Source organism: Ptychodera flava, chromosome 6 (genome assembly GCF_041260155.1).
Source record: "Ptychodera flava strain L36383 chromosome 6, AS_Pfla_20210202, whole genome shotgun sequence".
In the NCBI taxonomy this organism is placed as follows: Eukaryota; Metazoa; Hemichordata; class Enteropneusta; family Ptychoderidae; genus Ptychodera; species Ptychodera flava.
Window position 1 is genome coordinate 12,144,924 of NC_091933.1, and position 15,784 is coordinate 12,160,707.

Genomic DNA, 15,784 nt, shown 5'->3' on the forward strand with positions numbered 1-15,784 from the left:
CGACGAGAGTCATCCTACAAGGGAATTCTTTCAGTTTAAAAAAACAGGGAAGAAAAAGTGCCAAGTACTAGTTGCATTATATTCTAGAGGAAACCCTCTGACCACAAGGGGAGATAAATCTTGTAACACTCTTTTTATGTTACAATCATAAAAATTGTATTCTAGATTTACACCGGCAATTACTCAAATTGTAGTTCCGACACGCCGTATAAATAGCATATCTTGGAAAGCTCTTAAAGTGAAGGTGTTATTCTTATTTTTTTATCTTTCAGTATGTTTTCATTTCATAATAATATGCGTAACGTTTTACCTTCGGCTAAGTTAAGCAATTAATTGTATTGTACTAGTATAAGTATTGGGATCTAGTAGTACTAGATCTCAATACTTATGCGTCTGGATCGCGTCGCAATCGCTTCGTATTTAAACTAAGCGAATCGCTATATTTCGGCATGAGTGATGTCAGTAAACTTGCATTCCAAAGATATTGTAACTGGATATTGTCGAAACTACAATGACTAAAGCTTGCGTTCAATCTAACTCGAAGAAAACTGAACTTGAACGAGGGCCGTTACTCTGCTGTGATCGGTTCTTCCGAGTCAACGAGTAAGATACCAGAGATCCACCCTAGTATAGACTTCAGTTTTTTGAATAGAATAATATCAGTCTTTATTTCTTCGACTATATTAGCCTACTTGCAATACAACATTAGTCCTCTGAGTCTTTCCTGTTTACAGTCCTACCTATTTCATTATTACATAAAGCAAAGTCGACAAGCGATATCCATTGGGTTGATCTTGAAATTTTAAAATTCTTTGTTGCATAAGAATTATGTGCTTAGCTTTTACTTGAATTTGTAATTTCCACAAAATGTTGAAGTTCTTCGTCTGAGACTCTAAAGGCTAAATCTCACGATACGAGTGATGTCAGTTAACTTGCATTCCAAAGATATTGTAACTTTTTCCTTAGAAGTTCATCATAACGCAGAATCTGCGGTGTATATTTTTACTAAGCGACACTATGACATGTCCCGATATGAATTAATCTTTTCTGGTCACATGACCTGGCAATAGCGATGCAACTATTTCCCTTGAGAAATTGCAATTCTATTTTTTCTCTCAAGTCATGACACAGCATGAGTAGAAGGTGTGCTACAAATAATTGTATTCACCATACAGGAAACTAAAGAGTCCCTGAGGTCACAGGTGCCTTCATATGGTAGTGTAGAAAGTGTTTATGCAAATTAATACTCTATTTTTATGAAGTTTTCAGGTAATTGGTTCTGTCAAAACTGACATTGAATGTTTGTATTGCTATTTTGGAAAATTGTCTTTCAGTGTTTGCTGCACACAAAGATATGGTTTGCAATTTTGTCTTTGTTTTTGCCAATTACTTTTATTAATCTTGCAGATTCATTCAGTATCTGCTATACATAAATCTGAAGTTCAACCCTTTCATATGTATTTCAGTCGTATTTTGCTGGACAGATGGCGTGTTACATATTGTATTGTTGAATGATAAAAGAGGTTTGTTTCTGTTACACTAAGACTGTTTTTGAGAAGGAAACGAACTGAAATGCCTCAGTGCTTTGTTGTTTCATCATTATGGGCATATTTCTACTTGTTCACCCATTCTTGCCTTCATTGTTGCAAGAAAATACTGTGAAAAGTCAATGAACCGCTTAATTGGCCTGTATCTGTACACTTAAAAAGTAAAATATAACTTTCTGTCTTGACAACCATACTATACTGAGTTTCAGTGGTATACCTGGTACATTCTAAATTTTGTATGTAGGAAACTAATAGAAAACTGACTTCATAATTTTATAATTTTCAAGTGATCCGAGATACAAAATTCATGAAAATATGAGATGACCGCAACTTCCAGTTTAGGGGTTTATATTCGATACAGATAGCTGCTTCCTGCAGGTAAAATCTCAAAAAAATCAAGATTTTAAAGAATTTTGCAAGATTTCTTTTTTCACACATTGTGTTCTGGTTTTATTTTGCAAACTAGTCTGAAAATATTTTTCCTAGCTTTTTGCTTTGAATTTTTTTTCGATTTTTGACCACCCCTCCCAAGATCTAATGGTCCATCCCCAAAGCTCAGACGACGGAAGTTCAATACAATACAGGAAACATGATGCGCACTACGCATGGACAATACAATAGCTTGCACCTTTAAATCTACTAATAATCTTGTGAACTCGTCGCTCTTGAAAAATAAAACAGCACTTCTTCTGATGTGTCTGAAGAGCGGAGTATCGTCATTGCTGTCAGAAATGAAGAACGCTCTTCGCTTCCTCGGCGTTGACTGCCACTGCAGCATCGATCGTGACGTTATTGTTCCATGTAAGCTTTAAACTCCTCAATGTTGCCTAAGAAAACATTCTTACTGTTGCAGGGATGATTGGTACGTGTCTTGGCTTATCGTCTGTGCCTATTATGTCGTTTGATGGACATCGACAGGGGCTGTAAATGACGAGGTAGAAAACACAAAATGTCAGCAACATAGGGTATTAAAATGTCAGTGGTGAAGAAATGAAACGATTCATCGCAAGTCAACGACGAAAAAACACGATTCATAAAAAATTCTAGTATCGACGGTACACATATATTTTAATACTCCATATTCCCTTATGCTTCATAACCCTCTAACGTTGGCGTTTCTGGAATTTGAAAATAAGTTCTGAATAGCTAATTTTTTTGTTTACGTTTAAATGTAGTCTAGATCCCATAAGCTTATCCATCACATGTGGAATGTGGATTCATCGTAGTCATATATATCTGTAGTGTGATGTCATACTATAGGGATAACTTGGTCTATGTATATGATAAACGTACTTATCCACAATCCGTAAATAATTCAAAACCTCTAACATTAAAATGTAACATCGATATTACTTTTGATACAAATAAAACATCAAGCGCCACAAAGTTGACAGGAAAGACGGCATCGGGCGTCCTCATGAAGGCGTACATTTTTTATTACCTCATCTTTATCTATACTACCAAATGTTGTTTGTCAAGAAGGGTTTTTTATCTTGCTTTTCAATGTTCTTATTAACATTAGCCAAAGTCATGGAGTATTGAGTTTTCTCCGTAACAGAGCGTCACGCAAAGAGTAAACATGCTTCTGAGTTCTAACATTAGCAAGTGTGAGTATTTCCTGACATTGGTATAGACCCTTAGGGTCTATGCATTTGTATCGTCCCTTTTAAAGCACCACTGCTGATTGACCTTTGTGTTACAACTATATGTGCTTGAAAACTGATCAATATCAAAAGACTGATCAACAATGCGCAGTAAAATTGCGCATGCATTGGAAATGCTTCGAACTCCGAGGCAGTGATCAAGCACCTGGAGCCTATTCGGTTGTATATCAGTGACATCGCAGGTGTTAAACAAACTGAATATGTTTACGCACCAATTTGATAAAACCCGGGCAAAGTAACAAGCCAGGACGAGCTTCGCCACTTGTAGGAACATGCAGTAATACAGATGAGTAAGCTTGATATGACCATTCAATTGTCTAACTCAGTTCAACGTATGGCAGGTACCAGGTGTAGCACCCTAGCGTGACCCTACGATGTGAGGCGACAAGAAGACCCTTCATGACCTAGATATACATTTGTACAAACTTTCGTGCTCTACGAGAATGGAGTTCGAATCTGGCATTAAAAAAACTCACTGGATGATTCATTCCTCGGTTATCCTATACTTCACTTCAAAAAAAAACTTATTTGGGTGTTTATTTTATTACCAATCGAATTTGACTTTTGAAGTTTGTACGTATTTTCCAATTTTCAATTGATTTATCGATATATCTCCATTTCTTACTGCGATTATCAACCTTTGTAATGAGTTGGTGCCATATTAGTCCGTTTATCTTCATCTGTGTGTAAAATTGTAATGACGTTGTGATTTAGAAGCGAAAACTTGCGGATGAACTCGAGTCAGCTGCAGTCTAGAGGTTAATCCGAACAGAATTTTGGTGGCTAAATGTCACACCTTGAGACAATATATGACCTTTGAATAAGGTCAACACGATATCAGCCGGTGTCACCAATGACGTATCCACCACAAAGAATAACGGTCTTAGTTAAAGATTCACAACTTTCATTTAATGACGACTTCATCCATGCTACGCCAGCTCTGAAAATTGCAAACTAATTTTTGCTTGATAGCCACCAATATTTACTGGCTTTTCATCAATCACAGCCGCCCACCATCATGAAGTTCGTATACCGACCAAACAATTCAAGGTTAAAAATTTACAGACTGTACTTAAGTTTAAACAAGACAGCAGGAGTAAAGAATTTGATTGATTTGGCTGATAACTTTGATAAATTATCTGACTATAAACAATCTCAGTTCTCAACCGGGACGCTGGTCGGCTTCGAAGAGTCGGCTGCTGCTTCGGTGGTACATTACGTTTGTATCACTGTGTGCTACGTTGGTGAAAATCAAGAAGACCCTGACCATGTCATAAGGTCCTGCAGATGTTTCGCCAGGTATCTAAACCCGAGGAGGTTTTTCAGCACTAGCGATCTGTTGTACTCACCGTCAGAAAGCGTAGGTCATGGCTAGTGAGGACGAAAGTCTGCAATGGTTCTGTGGTGCCAATTTAACGGATTTCATTGATTTTAAATGGGACGTCGACCGCACTCTGCACAACTCGTGTTTCGTCAACCTTGTCGATGCCTGCGTCCATCTTTTCTTTCTGGTCGTCGCGTCCGTCGTCCTTGTCGTTATTGGATGCTGCACCAGTCTGCGCCACTTCAAATCCAGGACATTACTGGTGTACCCGGGGCATGACCTGAGACACGTCATATTCATTGTTGCCTTCATCGTCTTGCTAGCATGGGTCGGGGAGGGAATACTGACCGACGTAACACGAAGTGGACCGACGCGTCCCCATCTTTACATACCTCCGTCGCTAGCTTTGCTAAGTTGTATATTATTTGCGATATACTATCATTACGCCGAATACTGGAGAAGACCGACCTTAGTATGGTTATTGATCCTGTACTGGGTGCTTGCCCTTGGATCCAAAATTTTGGTCTTAATCAACCTTGTCCATGATGAAGCTACCGGTGTTGATATTCTCCGGTTTGACGTCACTGTACTTCTCATAATCGTCTACTGTTTTTTCTTTGCGATTGAAGTCAATCTCATTAGAAAAAAGGTGAATTGAATGAATGTGTATTAGGCCTAAGTCCGATTATTGGCTTTGTCATATTATTTTTCATTTGTTTATTTGTTAATTTGATTTATTTGTTTATTTGTTTGTTTATTTGTTTTGCTTTTATTGATCATCACTCTAGCAAAAATACTGTCTATGAAAGGAGCTGTGTAATTAAATCTCCAATTTGTCAATCGATCATGATTATCATCTGTTTAATATCAGATGGCAGCGGATATTTCACTCGAGTTGCATTAGAGAATTATTGAGAATGGAACACCGAGATAGCTGAAGTATACGACCACATACAATCACTGTGTAGCTACAACCTCAAAAGTTGTGAATCAGAAATCGAATGAAAAATTTGCCGATTGAATTATGCTTTCTCCATGCTTTCCCTACAGGTACTGCGATGTTGCTGTAACGAGAGCGAGGACGAAGTGCCGGGCGATTTGCTAAAGACGAATCTTACATTTACACACAACTACTCGAGTTTGTTCACCCGGATGACGTTTAACTGGCTGAACTGGTTGTTTGCACTCGGGTACAAGCGTCCGTTAGAAATGGACGATCTGGGGTCAATGTCCGATGAGCACAGCGCTGGGTACCAGTACAAGAGATTCCTTGAGGCGTACGGGAAAGAGAGGGTACGGTGACTGCAAAGGCTATATCGATTAGGAATGACGTGTTGTGTATATCGTAGACTTTGTCAAAGATCACTTGTTCAAACCTTTGCCGCTAGGGTTGTGCACGACTCTCTTTTCGTTACGCTTAGTCTTGAGTAGTTATTTTTTTCTCTCACTGATAAACCATGTAAGCAGTCCTAGTTAATATGAATAGTCAAAAGCTAAGTAAGTTGCTTAGTTATTCATAAGTTAGTCAGTCAGTCAGTCAGTCTTTAAGCAAGCAAGCAAGCAAGCAAACAAGCAAGTAAGTAATTAAGTAAGTAAGTAATTAAGTAAGTAAGTAAGTAAGTAAGTAAGTGAGTAAGTGTGTGTGTGTATGTATGTATGTATGTATGTATGTAGGTAGGTAGGTAGGTAGGTAGTAGGTGGTAGGTAGGTAGGTAGGTAGGTAACTGGTCATGGGTAGGTGGTAGGTATGAACAGGTAGCCAGCTAGCTAGCTAGCTAGCTAGCTAGTGACATGATAATCAACTGGGTAAATGAGTAAGGGAGTGAATGAGCAAGTAAGCTGAGAAAGCTACTTTTACCTGTTTCAGTTCGAATATTTTGTGCGGCGACAGCAGATAATGATTTTTACTACATGTACATTATATTTCGTGTCATTCGCTCGATTTATTTATTCAATTATTAACTTGTACAGGAGAGGGCTGCCAAGAAGAACGTCATACCATCCTTATTCAGGACGCAATGTACGGCCTACAGAAGAAGTCATGTCCACTCCGGGGCGTTGCAGCTCATGAGTGTTTTCTTCGGACTCGTCGGTCCACTCGGTATCGGCGTCATCATTACCTATGCCACTGAGGTGTATTATGGAACGAACGACGACGAAGATGACGACATAGATGTGAGTCCGAATGGGTAATTGAGTGGATGGGGAAATTATATGTGAAATTTGATTCACATGAACGTGACCCGCAACGTAGTAATGATCTTCTTAGTCGTAGCCAGGAGCTATTGGTCATTAATAAGTAGTGTTTCAGGTAATCTGAAAATGCAAAGTTGATCTTCAAATCATTTTCTCAATCCTTACTTCAGAGAATAATATTATGTTATGGTTTTTAGACCTTTTTATTCTGTAATTATCAACCGCGTTAATGGTGATAAGGTATATATACTCATTCTATGATTTTGATGTTGTCGGTAAGTTTGTTTTATATAATTTGTTACATTGGTATGTATTTGTATATATTAGGTATCCTATATATTTTCAATTGCCAATGTTTTTTTTCGTGATACTCGATGGTATCAGGCGTTCCGTCATTGATTCCTAGTGCATGCATCAGTGGTCTTGATATCATCGCATGACAAATGTTTTCCAAAACGAAATATGACACTGAAGAATGATGCATTAGTTTAATCTGTCATAGATATTGTATAGACATTGTTGTCGTTGTTTGATGTAAATAATGGATGGTCATTTTGAGTAGCTTGGTCTGAATCTCAGTAAAAGATCACAACCTTTACAGACCAACCGAGTTGTGCCACAAAGTGCTATGCCTCACAGCCGGCCTTCTTTGCAGTTACCGGGATGGTTGGTTTGATCGGCGGGTCTTCGAAGGAGATGGGTTGAACTAACCGACGCTAACGTTCTCTCCAATAGATTTCTCGATATGTGACAGTGTATGAATTCTTCCGCAATGGTTTCGTCATGGTAGTCGTTATTTTCTTGGCTGTCGTCTTCAAGTCTCTAACCTTCCAGTATGGAGTGTACGTCATGATGATCAACAGTGTTCACTTCCGAACATCCCTACAGGTAATTTCTATAAGCATTCACAAAGTCAGTTTTCTGTCAAACTGACTTGTACAAGGGCAACGATGTCGGAACTGAGAAGGAACCACAGTGACACAGGTGGCCACAGAGACAACGCAATTTGAACTTCTAATATTTTTTACACTAAAGTACGTTGAGACTCCCGAAAATTGTCAGACGCCCTGTCAATTCACTCCCCAATTACAATACTGCTCAGTTAAAATGAACGTTTGACATCTTAACTCCCGACGAGAAGTGGCGAAATGAAAATCTGATGGTTCCACATTAGTTATGTTGAAGGGCTACAGTCGTCGGAACTGCACTCAAAGGTCGTATGGGACCAATGCGACCAATGTAAACACTGTATCCAAGGTACGATACGATGGTGATTGATGAAAGTTAAAACATGTCTGTCATAATCTAAATCATATAATTTAAATGTTGCAGCTATGATGATGAGGTGCATCAAGATATCGTGCACGAAATATATTGTTTGTAAACAAGAAACTCGCACATGCGCAGTTTCGACGACCGTTTCCCTTTAATTTAATCTTATGTCCCGACTCAAATTTCATTTTACGGTGACAAAACCTTCATACTAAAAAAACATAGACAGTTTTCAAGCATTTGATTGTTCGTGATTATTGTGAACTTCAGTAAGAATAAATTATGTTAACTTGACTTCCTTAAAGACAAAAACTGAAGAGGTCTGATTTCCAGCTGCCCAAACCAACCAACAAATCATTGACCATTTTCTTCTGCCGCAGTGTCACGTCTATGAAAAGTCATTGCGGTTGGCCAGCTGGACCATAACAGGGGGCGAGAGGACGATGGGACAGATCACCAACCACATGTCGGTCGATGCCTTGTCCGTCCATCTCTTTTATGTATACGCACACCATTTATGGCTTGTACCAACCCAGGTACGTTCCAAATTTCCAGAAAATTAATGAACTAGAAGAGGTGAACTTATGAACAAGAGGGGAGTATCATTATTTTTATTATTTTTACTCAGACGGACTGAAGACTCCTACACATACACATAAGCCCACATATACATTGTACACTCGTCATTGCATCAGTCACATAATTAAACAAGTGCATGGATATGGTGCTAAAACAGACTCGGCTCCAACAATGTTCCAAGTAAACCTTAAGAACTTACCTATTTTATATCAGGATTAGATATTACTGCAAAAATAAAACAATACGGTTGCTACATGTGAGCAACATGTAATAAGGGGCGTTCCTATCTGTTTGAGAACAAGAAGGTGAGGGTAAGAGGGAAAGAGTGGGGATATAGTCTTTAACAGACGTTAGTTGAGGGACTGTTGTTCAATGTCAAGGGTAATCATGTGATGCTGAAGTTTGCTACAAAGAAAGCATTTTACATTATAATAAGATAGTATTCAGTTGTCTCAAAACAGTTCCCTATTATCTTCAGGTTGTACTGCTTCTCTTTTTGCTCTACTCCAAACTTGGGTATGCCGCCCTCATCGGTGCTTCAGTGTTCCTGATCACAACACCACTACAGATGATGGTGGGTACAGCCATGTCAAAAGCTCAGAGGCAAGTACTGGTAAGAACCGCCATATCATACAAAAAACCAGGATATCGTCATTCATAAAAATAGCAGTGTTTGTTCAGATAATCGAATAAACTTGCAAATGGAAGGAAACATGCATCTGGAACTTATTTAAAATTTCATTAGCAATAACTTTTCACGGATTTTCCTCTTGATCCGTTACAAAATTCAATTCTCGTTATACTCGGAACTGCGCATGTGTTCTTGTTACAAACAATGTATTTCATGCACGATATCTAGATACAATCACGTCAACATAGCCTCAACATTTTAATCTTACGATATTCATTATTAACAAAGTTAACATGTTTTAACTTTCATCAATCACCAACGTACCCTAGATACAGTGTTTACATCGGTCGCAGTAGTCCCTGGCAACCTTTGAGCAGAGTTCCGACGACCTCCTCCCTTTAAAAGTTTCAGCTATAGTCCCTAATAAAGTTTATAAGACTTCCTCAAAAACATCTCTTCATGGTCCTTTATTATGAATTGTAATCTGGAAATGAATTACGTCACGGTGGTATTTTTGCATTGTCCATGTTTTCTGTCATAGAAACACGCCGACGAGCGTCTGAAGAAATGCAACGAACTCCTCCAAGGCATAAAGTTGCTGAAGCTGTACGGCTGGGAGGAACTGTTTTGCGCTGCCATCGAAGCTGTACGAAAGCTTGAAGTTCGAAAGATGTTAAACTTCGGTGGCCTAATGGCTGTTACCTGTACGTATAAAGTGTCCGTGTTTCACTCAGAAATGCTATGCTTTCACAGCCTTACATGAACTTACTTCCCGAGCATATACTCATTCTGTCGACCGTTTATGCTACAAACACGATTGAAGAGTCGAGAATAATTAATATTAACCTCCCCTTCACACTCGAGACAATGTCACAATATTATCCCGGAGTTTAAATGTACCGTTTCGAACATGTTCAGGGTGAGCCGATCGGCTTACTCCAAACCTTATTGTATTTTCAACACGAATTCAGACCCTCAGCTATGTAACCTCCACAAATGTAATAATGTCCACAAATGTAATATCAACCACAATTGTAATAAAATCAACCACAAATGTAATAAAATAGTCAACCATTAATGTAACAACCCGCAACCACAAATGTAATAAACTTGAACTTGCATATGTGATCATTTGTTTATCAATGCCCTGAGTAAATAATAACTTTAATAAGACTAGTGTAATGTTATTGCATACTTTCCTGAAACTAGGTTTTCTTTCCGAAACACAGAATAGAATACTTTGAGAACGCTATCAGAAAACGGCGAGGTACTGATCAAACCGTTAGATAATGGAAGTGGAACAGCAGTTCTAGACACTGATAATTACATAATAAGGAAGCGTCAAAATAACTCGTCAACCAGTGATACCACACAAAGTTTATGACAGATGACTCAGAACAAATAACAGAGAAATATAAAACCTTATAACAGAAACTTACGACACAAAACATGTTGACGAGAACATTTATTTCAATCTAGTAAAAAACAATACGAACACTACCTTGAACACAGTAGAACAAAATTAGACATCCTGGCATCCCTAGTGAAGGAACAAACTTCAAGTGGGACAACATAGGAATACAGACAATCTATCGATTATTCCACACAATTTATCCAATGAAGACGAATTTGAGGCGATTGATTAAGAAAGTACGGCAATTTTCGAAAAACGGCGTTAAAGGATCGTAGTGTTATACAGTCTTCCCCACTCTGGAGTAGAAACTGCACTAACGTTCAGATTACAGCTGTGTCTAGCCATGGTCAAATAAGTTCTGTACACAAAACAGGGAAACGTAAAATACACTTTCAAATATGCAAAACACACTAAACGCAAACAATTAAGAAATGAATAATGTGTGGAGTTGCTTTCCTTATTACATAGATCAATATTTAAGGGCTAATTCCTCAATTTCAACGACAAAATAGATTTATTACATTTATGGTTGACAAGTATTACATTTATGGGTGATTTTTTTATTACATTTGTGGTTACCATTTATTACATTTGTGGTTGGTTTTTTATTACATTTATGGTTGATTTTTGTTACATTTATGGGCGATATTACATTTATGGGTGCATTTTATTACAATTGTGGTTGATATTCACCGATGACAATTTATTTTTGTTGCTGGACTGAACTTATTTATTTCTTTGTAACAGTGATTATAACCATGGCTACGCCGGTTGTGATGACGCTTATAGTAAGTAGTGGCATTTATTCGTTCCACAGAAATAATACTGATCACTGATATTAAAATGAAAAACGCCAATTTGGATGTGTTGATTGAACTCAATTATTGTAAACTTATCGTATATGTACTTCCAAGAATGGCAAGAATGGTGTGGTATCATGTTCTATATTTATAATGAACGGTCAATATGTTTTGTACATGCCCTTGCTGACCACTCTGTCCCCCTTTTGGAGCAAACAACTGACTTAAAGTCTCTCCAAACTTTTTCCTTTCTCTAATAGTCATTTTCAGTGTATTCAGCCGTCAGTCCAACCCCACTCACACCGGACGTAACGTTTTCTGCGCTTGCGCTCTTCCAACAACTTGTGATACCTTTGATGATACTTCCGATGACGATCGGTTACACCGTCAACGCTGTCGTCAGTCTCTCCAGATTGCAACGGTTCTTCGTGGCCAGCGAAGTCGAGGAAAACGATGGCAGAACGCCGTTCAGGTCGGTTGACATCGACTCAACTGCAGAAATCAGTGCTCAAGAAGATTCAATAGACTCGGTGGAGAAAGCAAAGGTACAAAAATGCAGGTCTTTCTGGGCGAAATGTAGTAAATAGCGACACCAACGTTAAAGTCTAAGAGAGTAACAACAGCTACAGATGCATCTTCTTACACTCGGTTTGGTTAACCTATTGACATACACCGTGAACTTGAGTTCGCAGCGTAGACTGGACAAGATTTAACTTGGAGCAGTTTCAGTGTCAGTGTGTTGCATTTCATTCATTCACACCATAATACGGATGTAAATGAAATGAACAAATAAACACAGGAGGTTTCCGGACTGACAAGTGTCGTCGAATTCTATGAAAACTACAGATGCTAAGCTTACTGGTTTTGTTATTTTCGGTTCCCGGTGCAAGTTGCTTATTTGACCAATTATGATTCGTACGTTTTTAACTCGTAGATTCTTGTCATCACTTTCGGCAGTCACCGTGGTCTTCCTATATCTCTATCATTTATATTCTTTCGAAGAATTTATCGGACTATTATGAATATTTTGAATAAAAACTTCAGTGTAGGTGATCATTGGTCACCCGTGCTAAACACTGGTGCCCTCTTCTCTACCACCGTACAGCAAAGACTTCCAAACTCTTCAACAAAACGTCACAATGCACTTACAGTTGACGTATTCAGTGAGCGTAGAATGGATGGAGAATGGATGGAGATGGAGGGGTCGTCGCAACTTCACCCGCCAGCGACTTTCTCATTCGAAAACAATGCATTTCATGCACGATATCTAGATTCAGCATGTCAAAATAGCCGCAACATTTACATTTCACGATGTGTTTTATGACAAACACGTTTTAACTGTCAGCATTCGCCAACGTTTCTTGGGCACATTGTTTACATTGGTCTTATGGGTCCTATACAGCCTTTGAGCACAATGCTGACGACCCCTCTCCCTTTAAATGTATTTAGTAGTCGCTTTCACATCGTCGGAGTAGTGCATATGGCAATTGCTGTTCACTTTCCAGCTGAATTCGATCGACCAAGAAGACTTTGATTTGACGGATGACGAAGACAATGCCACGGACAAGACAAAGTTGCTGTCCAATGAGGTTAAGGCGTATGGTTCGTTTGAACAAGAAACATCGCTGGTTGATAATCGGCATGCTCCCTCAACAGCCAATGTTTTTGATGACGTCGCGATAATGGTGAGCGGTCTATAAGCATCATAATCATACAGTATGAGATCCAATGAAATTGTCGCCAAAACTGTTTGATATACGCCACTTTAGATTCTACATTCAGCAGTTGTGCTGAGAAAAAATGTTTTGAGTGCAAAATCCATCCACTCTTTTCATATCACAGCATTGTTACCATCTTTCAGCCTTACAGAAATTGCCATTGTTTTTCCTAGATTTGCCGGGACCTTGTTCTTTTCATTTCTGATTCCACGAATTAATGACTGCAACATATCCCTATCGGAATTGTTTGAATTTTAACGAGGTCGGTTTTCTCTCCATCATCAGATACGCAATGGCTCGTACACGTGGGACATGACAAACCATGTACCTGTGTTATCAGATATTAACTTGGATATCCCTGTTGGTAAGATATCTTTATTATTGTGCTTTGCGTTGTGTGTGAGAAAGGTCTCCTCAAGGAGGTGAGGGTCCTTCGCGTGAGGTCATGGGAACACAAGACAATGCAAACACACGATCATGATAAAAGAGCTTACATAGACCTCGGGTAGATTTCATTTTTCTCTAACTTCATTTTAATATTTGTAACGTTAGAAAAGCTGACTGAGTGATATTAATCAGAATTATATATTTTTCTAGGTAATTTATATATTGATCAATACATCGATCGATGGAATTTGATTGATTGATTGATTGATTGATTGATTTATTGATTCATTTCGTTATATTTCAGGCAAGTTAACGATGATTGTGGGTCTAGTAGGCTCTGGTAAGTCATCTCTGTTGTCTGCATTGCTGGGAGAGATGACCACGGTTTCTGGCACCGTTCAGTTTAATCGGTGAGAACATTGGATGTCGTTAAACTTTCCTTAAACTAAATATTAATTCAAATTGCATCGATTTGTTAACACCACATCAATTACCATGACGAAGTGAAAAGAAGATCCATGACGTCATGAAATTGATATCTCACGTGGTGTTGACTGATTCATTTAATGCTCTAATAAGACTGAGCTCGGTACTACTACTATACTATGCTGTCTTCGGTTGATCACATAAGGCAGTATTTGAAGACATTTAATAAATATGGTTGCATTAAAGAGAAAACCGTCAGTAACTGTCCCTCCACTTAGTTCTTCAAAATATTGTGGTGGAAATAGATGTTTTAGGAATGTCACATATTCAAAAGTAACGAATCATACTTTCCCCTTAACCTACATTAACACTGTCCCCGGTAGTCATGTAGGACCTCTCGATCACGGTTAAAGCGTAGCGTATACCGTAACTCAGGCGAGGCCACGGGCTATGTCCCTGATGATGCAAAACCATCATTGTCCATTAAAATGCCTTCATATAAGTTGCAATGTTGTATGTTATACGAAGGAAATGCACAGAGTTGTGCATTTGTGCGTATGGTCTAAATATTTAACAAGGACAATATCCAGGCCTCTTTAAATGTTAAAAGTCTAAAAATGTCCTAGGAATAAATATAGCGATAAATTATTTATGTTATTATTAGTAAATATGTACAATTTTTTACAGAAAGAAAAGCACAGTTGCATACGGAGCACAAAAAGCCTGGTTGCAGAACGCTAGTCTGAGAAACAATATTTTATTCGGAGAACCGTATGATCATTCAAGGTAAATAACGCAAATTATATTACCATGCCCTGCCCGTCGCATTTTGATTGGTCGAGCTGAACCACGTACTGACAACAAATACGTGAATATGAATAATAAGATTAACAACTCAAAGTATCGTAACTTTACAGCTCAAACGTAAATCATAATCAATCACAAAATAAAATAGAGCACTTGTAGGTCAAGTTGAGACACTTTTTTTCTGAAAACATCTCCGGATTAGCCAATTTTTTACAGCGCGCGTGACAGTGCGTCGCGTATTGCTCAGTTTCTGGGGCCCAGTTGTCGTTCGCTCCTGAAATTTTCGGAAATTTTGACGGTTTTCTTGGGTTCGCTGATAATATAATGGAAATAACAAACTCCGCTTTGACCAGTAACGTTTATTTATAGGCGCGGGCTCGAGGAAAGCCAAATTAACGGGCTCGGCAAGCCTCGTCCGTTAATTTTTGGCTTTCCTCTCGCCCTTGCCCACAAATAAACGTTAATGGTCAGCGCGTCGCCCGTTATTTCTATATTGTATGTTCAACGCTACCATGCTACAAAACTACCACACAAAGCAATTGTAAAGTAAGCTCTAGGCTAATGTGGAATATCATATGTACGTAAGCGTTCACCCATTTGGATATTTCCGTTGTCTTATAGAATGTTACCAAGTATTTACTGCCATTCCGTATGGTATGGCGTGATCATATTAATCTTGTAGCGATAATTTATGTAATATTGGTAGTAGTGAAAGATGGAAACTGTCACAAGATGACATTATTTGCTAGGAAAAATATACCCCCTGTCGGCTCAACCTTTATTGCTACAAATGGAAACATATTCATTCAAAAAGGTACCAAGAAATTATCAACGCATGCGCGTTGCAACCCGACATCGATTATCTGCCTGGCGGCGATAAGACGGAGATTGGAGAGAAAGGCATCAACCTCAGCGGAGGACAGAAACAACGAGTCAGCATAGCAAGAGCGATGTACAGCAAAGCAGATATCATCATGTTGGTGAGCACGTCATGTATAGTTGTTAACTTTGCACACCGA

General features: G+C 38.6%; 1 protein-coding gene across 1 annotated transcript in view; it reads left to right on the top strand.

Annotated features, from left to right (window-relative positions):
- Positions 1-4,370: 4,370 nt before the first annotated feature.
- Positions 4,371-15,784, top strand: part of LOC139134849 (ATP-binding cassette sub-family C member 9-like) — a 23,784-nt gene continuing 12,370 nt past the window's right edge. Inside the window, exons 1-14 of the mRNA XM_070701912.1 lie at positions 4,371-5,184; positions 5,586-5,828; positions 6,507-6,710; positions 7,467-7,619; positions 8,384-8,539; positions 9,061-9,195; positions 9,755-9,917; positions 11,375-11,415; positions 11,688-11,972; positions 12,933-13,112; positions 13,431-13,509; positions 13,837-13,942; positions 14,646-14,744; positions 15,580-15,745. Of these exons, the coding sequence (XP_070558013.1) occupies positions 4,579-5,184; positions 5,586-5,828; positions 6,507-6,710; positions 7,467-7,619; positions 8,384-8,539; positions 9,061-9,195; positions 9,755-9,917; positions 11,375-11,415; positions 11,688-11,972; positions 12,933-13,112; positions 13,431-13,509; positions 13,837-13,942; positions 14,646-14,744; positions 15,580-15,745 (2,616 nt within the window). The 5' untranslated portion in view covers positions 4,371-4,578. The remainder of the gene's footprint in view (positions 5,185-5,585; positions 5,829-6,506; positions 6,711-7,466; positions 7,620-8,383; positions 8,540-9,060; positions 9,196-9,754; positions 9,918-11,374; positions 11,416-11,687; positions 11,973-12,932; positions 13,113-13,430; positions 13,510-13,836; positions 13,943-14,645; positions 14,745-15,579; positions 15,746-15,784) is intronic.